General features: G+C 28.8%; 1 protein-coding gene across 1 annotated transcript; it reads right to left on the minus strand.

Annotated features, from left to right (window-relative positions):
- Positions 1 to 274: 274 nt before the first annotated feature.
- Positions 275 to 5,241, minus strand: LOC106769093 (probable lactoylglutathione lyase, chloroplastic). The gene is made up of 9 exons (XM_014654563.2): positions 5,007 to 5,241; positions 4,656 to 4,857; positions 4,280 to 4,404; positions 4,051 to 4,115; positions 3,679 to 3,891; positions 3,535 to 3,582; positions 2,917 to 3,024; positions 1,421 to 1,561; positions 275 to 648 (listed from the first exon to the last, which is right to left on the minus strand). The coding sequence occupies exons 1-9, from the start codon at positions 5,119 to 5,121 to the stop codon at positions 607 to 609; spliced, it is 1,059 nt and encodes a 352-aa protein (XP_014510049.1). The 5' UTR covers positions 5,122 to 5,241; the 3' UTR covers positions 275 to 606.
- Positions 5,242 to 9,069: the final 3,828 nt, after the last annotated feature.

Genomic DNA, 9,069 nt, shown 5'->3' on the forward strand with positions numbered 1-9,069 from the left:
TGTGTCTAAGTTACTCTAATTATCATGATTATATTGTGTCTAGGTTACTTTAATTATCATGATTATATTGTGTCTAAGTTACTCTAATTATCATGTACTCTTGTATCAATTTATTATTATAAATAGAAGATTATGGGAGAGATCAATCAAGCCCTCTAAAATTTTAATTCTCAAGTACTATCAACAGTTTTCTAATATCACTCTAAAGATTAATGTCACTCTGTCATAGATTTATCTAACAAGCATCGACTATGGTAAAATAAATAACAAGAGATTAAATCGAATAATTTTATAAAATTATCTAATTCAATTGGCAAACAACCGTGTCCAAAATTTATAGAAGAGTGATGATCATGATACGCCCCCTCTGAAATATCCTGAGTGAACAACGGCAAAGTTTGTCCAACTGCCAAAATCACGAAGGCCAAAGGGCCAAGGAAAATGGAGATAAAAAGACGTGTTTCTAAAGCTTGCTTCATTGTATTTAGAGAAAGACATCTGCCACAGCTTACAGGGGTCGGTGCTATCGTGTCATTGTTACATTATCTACAAAATCTGATTTGAATATGATACATCTGATGCAAACATTTTCCTTCAAAAAATACTCTATTCCAACTCCTTTAGAAAATCAACATTATCTACAAAAACCTGCACATTTAGAAGTGGGAAAACTAGTTAATCAAAAATGCTGATTAATACGAATGAATAACATGAAGAGACTAGATCTCCGAACATAGTGTTGTGTCATGATCAATAGTGTCACATTTTCTATCATTTCTAAGTATTACTACTTTGATACTGTGAATATCATATGTTGTATCGTGATGAGATTTCCATTTTAAAGCAAGAAAAGAACTTTTGGGTATCAGATACAAAATCAGTAATGAGCGTTTGAGATAATTGTCTTCACACGAGTGCTTTCGGACATCAAAAATGAACGGTGAACCTGCCCTCCCTAACTTCAATTGAAATATAGCTTTTGTAAAGTACTGAGTAACAAGGATTGAATTTCAAACCACATGGTCATAAAAACATTGATATCATGTCATGAATTAACTATCCCATCATCAGATTGCTGGTAAGGACATATGAATATTTTAAATTTAACAGTGTCGGACATTCAAATCTTTTATGATCAAGTAGTTCAAACTTTCATCTCTATTGCCTTTCTTCTAAATGAAGATAAATTTCAACATACTGAAAAATGGGCCTATTGTGTGATGATAAGATATTAGAGCATTTATCGACAAAAAGTCGAGTTCAATACTTGTCTTTCATACATTAGCTTTTTTATCCAAGCTTCAAGCCTACCAAGCTATTGCATGCGAGGACATATTAGACATAAAACCATTCATGAGTTTTCATTTTCTAGCTTAAGTCTTGGGGAGACATTAAATAACAAAAGATCAATTAGACGTACCGACTTCCAACCATCAGGATCCAAGCATGCAGTAATTTTGGTGTTGATACCAGGTAATGGTCCAGGTTCACGAGTAACCTTCCCTCCAGCTAGTTTAATTGCTTCTGCAGTTTTGTACACATCATCGGTGCCTACTGCAATCTGTAAATGGGTATAAAAAGGTAAGGATTTGATAGAAAGTGAAAAAAAGTTTAGAGAGAAAACAAAGTAGAGTGTCACTTTTAGACAAATATAATGTTATCATTTCTCAAAAGTTGAATACAACAGATGGAGCTTATCTATGGAATCTGAATACTACACAAGTTGTTGTTCAACTGATTCCTGAATCCTGACTACCTTAAACATTATAACAGAATCAGATTAGTGTGCAGCTACGCTGACTAACTAGAATATTCCAGAATCTAGAGTATTAAACATGAACTTGAACCTAGAGGTATATATTGACAGGGGAGAGAAGAAAAGTAAGAAAATTAACAAAAGAACTGTCTTTAGGTAGATATGGAATAAGCCACTAAGAATCTACAATTGGTCAAGTACAGAGAGCTTGGGTAGTTAGTATGAGGTCATACGTATTGTGTTGAAAAACTAAAGGTATGAAGTTAACTACGGAGACAAAACGCAAGGTAACAATCATTTCAATTTGGAAAAAAGAACCAGCCATTTCTGTTACACTCTGTTTGCTTAAACTTATTTACTGTTAACGAGGATAGAGAAGAGATGATATGCGATTATGTTGCCCTTTTAGAACAGCGGTTGTGCTGATACTCATGCGTGCCCCACAGGTTTCAATTTCTGCTTTATAATGGTGAGAGATGAGAAGAAAGTTACATTGACTTGTGGCTTGTAAGCTTCATATGGCATAATCAGTTAGGTTGCACCCATAATCAATTGTGTTTTATTTTTCTATTATAATCATAAATAATAAATAAATAAAAATAATACTAAAAGTAATAAATAATAATATAATGAACTTGAGAGGTTAATACAATTTTGATTTTTCTTTGTAAAAAGCTTAATCATTCATGTTTTCATTGTGGTAAATAGTGTGTGAATTAAATGTAGCACTAGTGGAAATTAATTACTAGTGGACATTAAAAGTTAAGGAATGGGAGATGGGGTCTGTTTGAAAGAACTTTATGGAGTTTTTGGTTAGAAGAACCAAAATTTGATGTTTTCTTATCAATCCTATGACTTATCACTCCCCTTCTCATCATTCTAAAATGTGACATCAATATCCTTCTTCAAATTTGAATATTATAACGGTCCACTTGTTTTTTCATCAACTTTTCACCCATTTTCAATCTTAACTCATCCACACAACCTCACTTTCCACTCTAATTCTCTTCCCGTCTTTCAGTTTTATTTTCTCCCTTACTTTCACACTATCCAAACAAAGCGTTAACAAAGAGACTAAAAGCTGATATAATAATTGTAGCAATGAAACCCCTCCACAGATTCCATATAAAGAATTTGGGGAGGGAGAAAATTCTGCTTACCTGAGCATAAGCATTTCCTTTATCATATTCAGTGACTCCATAATTGTAAGTCAACTCCAGAACAGTGCTTTTATCTTCTGGACCATAACCCAGCATTGCTATGGTATACTGCCAAAAGAAGGCCATCAGATAAACACAAGGTGAAAGTATCAAATAAGGTGTCGTGAAAAAAATTTGAGGCCGATAAATCAAGCAAGATGAAAACCTAAAATTTATAAAGGTAACCATCATAAAAGTATTTCCAAAACAAGCATAAAAATCTTAAAAAAAAAAATTATGAGAAAGTTGCATTTGCAGAAGATATCGACTGAATTATCCATGGGTAAGCAAATTAAAAGGACTTTGACAGGGATATATTTTCATAATTATATAGCACAGCACAAAATTCTCTATGTAAAAGGCTTATTCTATTAGTTACTTGGTAAACTTATGCCTGTGGCTTCGTAGACAATCCTGAACTGAAAGGAAAATTTTGCAGATCATCAAGTATACTTGCAAAAACAAATTTAAAGTATACTTACAGATCAAACCTGAATTTAAACCATCTTAACCGTTAAATAAAAGGTATATAGTTTGCATATATTTCACAGAAAAAACATAAAGGGGAAGTCATCATACCTTGTATTCTGGATTGTCTCGAGTACGAAGCAGCTCCATACCAAATGCCTAAATGTTAAAAATCACATAAATGTCTTAATGCTATGCAAAGGAAATAAGAAAACTTTAAAGTCTGATCCAGCATAAAATAGAACTGACCCTGACCTTCTCATAAAATTCTATGGAACGATTAAGATCACCCACTCGGAGCATTACTTGGCACAAGGGTTCAGGAGTTGGACCTCTTTCTATAAGTTCAAATTTGTAACCATCAGGGTCTTCAACAAATGCAATCACTGAACGGCCTCCCTTTACAGGACCAGGCTCTCTTGTTATTTTACCACCCTTAGCTCTTATTAGCTCCACTGCTTTTACAACCTAATAAACAATCATACAAAGAAATTCTAGCATATGAGTTAGTCAAAAGGCCAATAATAGAGATAAAATCCTACCAACTCAACAGGAAAGAGCACCGTATGAGCACTACAAAGGTGTTAAAAAAGGACAGTAGAGGATGCTAAAGCTTGGAATACTTACATCATCAACGGCAATACCAAAATGGCCAAATCCAGTTCCAATATCATACTTGTCAACTCCATAATCTGAAATGTTAAAACCAAAATTAATCGAAAGCTCTCTTTTCATAAGCATACATAGCTGACTCCAACAAAGAGCCAGTGTCCTATAATTATTACTAAAAGCCATTGAGTAGACTAAATTTTGCACATTTCAAGAGGAATGCCATTATAAACAGTGAGACACTTACTGTATGTCAGTTCAATAACAAAGTGCGAGTCTTCAGGCCCATATCCCAGAAAGGCATTAGTATATTTCTCCTCCGGTATGTCCCTCTTTCTGAGGAGCTTCATTCCTAGACACTCCGTATAAAACCTAAAACCACCAAGAGTAAAAGCTCATCCATAGTGTTTAATACATCACAGATGAGCAGCTTTCGTTTAATTAAGCAGAAGTTATCTCATTTAGCTTCTCCTAAACTTACCTTAACTCATGTCTATGCTAATTTTAACTTAAGAAAGAGACTTGATTCATTTTTATCTTTTCTTCTCTCAAACAATTGTATAAGCGCTTATTGAAAAGTTCTATCCAAACAAGACCCAATTGAGATATAATACAGCGCATACTTTATAGTCCTGTCCAAGTCCCCAACTCGATACACAACGTGAAGCATTCTTCTCTTGTCCTGCTTGACCCACTCAAGCACATTTTCTGGTGAAGCAGCCGCTACAGATTGTGACACGTCCCCTGATGCCATGACTCTGACGGGATAACCATCTTGTCTCAACAATCTGGAAGCTTTCAGACCAAAATTATGGTACCGAGACACTGCACCCAAATCCAAAATTCAATTTCAAACCTTTTCATCAACCCAACTGCCAATTTTGCAGCACCAATATATATTGGTAATTGGGATAAAAAAAAAAACAGAAATAGTGATAAATTGAAGAAAAAAAAAAAGAAGAATATGAACTTACGAGAGAAGGAGAGACGGGGAGAAGGATTGAAGAGAGGAAGTGAGGAAGGTGGAGAGAAGGTAAGGGAGAAGAGAGTGGGCCGAATCGAAGAAGCCATGGGAACCACTCTCACCATTGGGGTGAGGAAATCGGTGATTGTTCTGCTTGTGTTGTCTGTGGTGTGGATGGATGAGGCAGAAGAGAAAGAGAAGTGAAGCGGAGAATAATAGGTAATAGGTATTGTATTGTTTGGGTAACTTAGCTTCTCAAATTTTACTTTACTTTATATTATTCCTTTTTTCTGGAATTATTGATAGTTGATTCCACTTTTACGGTGCTTCTTCAATTCCTTTTCCCTATCATTTTGGAGTTCGATGGAACGTTTCAAACAAAAAATAACTACTCTATTGCACTTAATTTAAGAATTTTTATTATTAAAATTTACTCTTTATAATGAATATATAAATTATTACAGTATAAAATTCATAGTAATTAAACATTTTAAATATAAAATATCATAATAAATCAACATTTAAATTATGTGTGATTAAAAAAAATTGCCCAAAATTATAGTAGCCTGTTTTCTAGAATTATGACAAATTAAAATTTTCAAAATATGACTTCTAGCCTTTAATTCATAAACTTAGATTAAGTTTAACCTTTTCTAATATCCTTTTTCCCAAAATTAAAGATTTAAGATACATTTGAAAAACTATAATTAGAAGAGATTATGTTTATAAATTTTTATTTACCCACGGCAACTGTCCCTTCAATCATCATCCATACGTACATGGGCTCAATAAAGCTGACAGAGATCTCTCATCCTACATGCACCGTACAAACAAATTCATTTATACTTTTCAAAACTAACCCAAATTTAGTTGCCAAATTTAAAGCAAATAAATATATTTATTAAGTTGAATATTTGTTTCTATGGATTAAAATGACTGTAATTATTATCTTAGTTATTATTTTTCTCTAATTCTATATATAAATATCTTTGAATATATCTCAGTCTTTTAAATTTCTTATATCTGAGTATTTTTATTTAAAAATTGTAATCTCAATTTAATGTTGCTCTAATTTTATTATAGGTTTAGTTTTACAGTGTGATTTAGGTGTTCTAATGAGAGTTGTATTATAAACATTTATAAATAATCAATTTTGTTATATTTTCTGAAATAGACAAAGATATAGTGATATTGTTTTATATTTTATCTTACCAACATTGTTTAACAAAAACAACATATCACGATTCAAATAAATAATTGTGTATAAGAGTTGTTCTCTTATTTTAGTAATGATGATCAACTGTTACAAAAGTGCAATCTGAACAACTATCAACTAGAAATGTTAGCAAGATAAACAAAGGTTGAACAACTTCTAAAGTTGGTTTTCTTTTATGAAAGTAATTATGTAAATCCTTTAATATATGTGATTTGTATATAAGTAATTTGTGTTTTGTAACAATATTTATAATGTAGCAATGACTTTTTTTTTTGTCTCATAATAGTTACTTGTATTGTAAATTTTATTTTATCAATACTTTTTTATTTTGTTTTAATTACATAAATTTATGTACAAGAATTATAACATGACAAATTGTAACTTGATGTTTTAAATAAATACTTAAAGACAGTTATATTAACTAAAATCAAATCTAAATTGAGTTTCATAAATATATATTTAAATTAATTTACATCATAATAATAAATTAATAATAATAATAATAATAATATAATAATAATAATAATAATAATAATAATAATAATAATAATAATAAACTCCACTATCAAGAGAAAAATAAACATACACAATATATAGTAATTATTATAACATAACTATATAAAACAAAATATATATATATATATATATATATATATATATATAACAAATATATATATATATACACACATTAAAAACAAATAATTCCAAAGTATTAAATACATATACATTTACTCGTTTCTAACATTAAAACATGCAACATTCTCTTGTCACACCATAACTGTGATCATGAAAAAAAAAATACAAACACTCCTAAACCAAATAGGATAAACTAATGCTAATAAGAATCGTGCCTGAATTATTCATAGTTTAACAAAATAATCTCAACTAATTCAATACATAACAATAATAATAATCCGTAAATTACATTCATAACATTCACATATACATAATCACTTACACACTGATTTAATATCTATATTTATGCAATTGTTCGAACACTAAAAGTTGCGCACTTGTTGTAAAATCTATAAATTTCAAAATAATACGAAATGATATTTCAAGACCAATCCAAATTTATTATGTCATCAAACATTCTTTGGATATGATTATTTATCTATAACTTAAAAAGAGAATAGATAACCAACCCCTAAATCCATTATAAGAATCTCTTTCACTCTTCACCACTTAGACCCATCATCTACACAAGTATGAGAATCTAATAGATTAAATCAATAGCTTCATAAGAGTGTCTTACATGACACTAACTATCTTACCATACCCTTTTTCCTTTGAAAGAGTATGGTCATACGACTAAAACATAACATACAATGTAATATATCACTTCTCTTTACATTTAAATAACCTCTTTAAAACATTTCATTTTATTCCTCTCATATCATTTCATATGATATAAGCTCCTTAAAACCTTTTATATTTTTTATACTCCATGTTCATGTATTCATAACACATCCAAAATATATATATATATATATATATATATATATATATATATATATATATATATATATATATATATATATATAATTATTTTATAAAATTAGTATGTCTTACACTTCAAATGACACATTTATCATTCTCAAATACATACTTTTATATCAGGATCAACCCAATACCATAACATTACATAACAATTTACTAACCGATCAAGTAAAAATGTTTTTCATAAAAGAGAAACCTAAAATAGAATAATCATATAAGATTAGCTTTTCTAATCAAGACATCAAATCAAAGATTCCATCTTCCAAAGTAAATATTCATATATCTATGATTAATTGTCAAAGTTTTAACTTGATCTAAAATTAACAAGTAAGAATTCCATAATTCTCAAAATAAATTTGAGTTTCCGATAACTATTATCATCAAGTTTGAAGTTGATAATTTAAACTTCAACATATGATAACTATTACACTTCAATAGTATTTAATTTCTAACCACAACAAATATTTCTTTATCTAAACATTGCCTAAAACAATTCTTTAAACCCATAATCACGTAAATTTTTAATTGTTACTATTATTAAACATTTTAATATTAAAAAATTTACCTAAAAATATATTTTAATATATATTATCATATAATAATATAATTATTTAATTATTTTTTAAATTATTAAACTTCTTAAAATCACATCTATTTATTATATATAATTATAAAAATTATATATATATATATATATATATATTTAAAACTTATTCATTTAAATATATAATCATTATATTATTCAATTAAAAAAATAGAAAAAGACAATTAATATATTAAATAATTTAAAAAGTATATATAAAAATATTTTTGTCGTTAACTTCTTAACTTACTTTTTTAATACACATATTTTGAATATTTCTTTTTCTATCATTATGTAATAATCATTTAATTTTATTTGATATTTTTATTTCATATTTATAATAATTATAATTTTTCATATTTGAAATAATGGTATGTTTTCTCTCTTTGTTTTTTTATTAGAAAAATATTTAATTAATATTTAAAATAATAATAATGAGGACACAAAAACATTTAAGCATATATAAAATTTCCAATGAAGATAAGATGCCATGGGAAATAAGATAAAGATGAATTTGTTCTTAGAAAATGGAGATGAAATACTTTAACTTGCCCCTTTTCTACTACTATCTTTCCGTGATGATAATTTTAGGAAATAATAATTTTTGTTAAATAATGAGAATCATGCTTGATAGGAGAAAGAGAGACAAAGAATAATCTGTGTATTATCTTCCTTCTGTATAATGCAGATACAAATATTTATACATCAAGATTATAACAGAATTAGTTATAATTCTATTTAACCTATCAGCTATATACACAGAATAATAACAAA

The sequence above is a fragment of the Vigna radiata genome, chromosome 7 (genome assembly GCF_000741045.1).
Source record: "Vigna radiata var. radiata cultivar VC1973A chromosome 7, Vradiata_ver6, whole genome shotgun sequence".
NCBI classification, from domain to species: domain Eukaryota; kingdom Viridiplantae; phylum Streptophyta; class Magnoliopsida; order Fabales; family Fabaceae; genus Vigna; species Vigna radiata.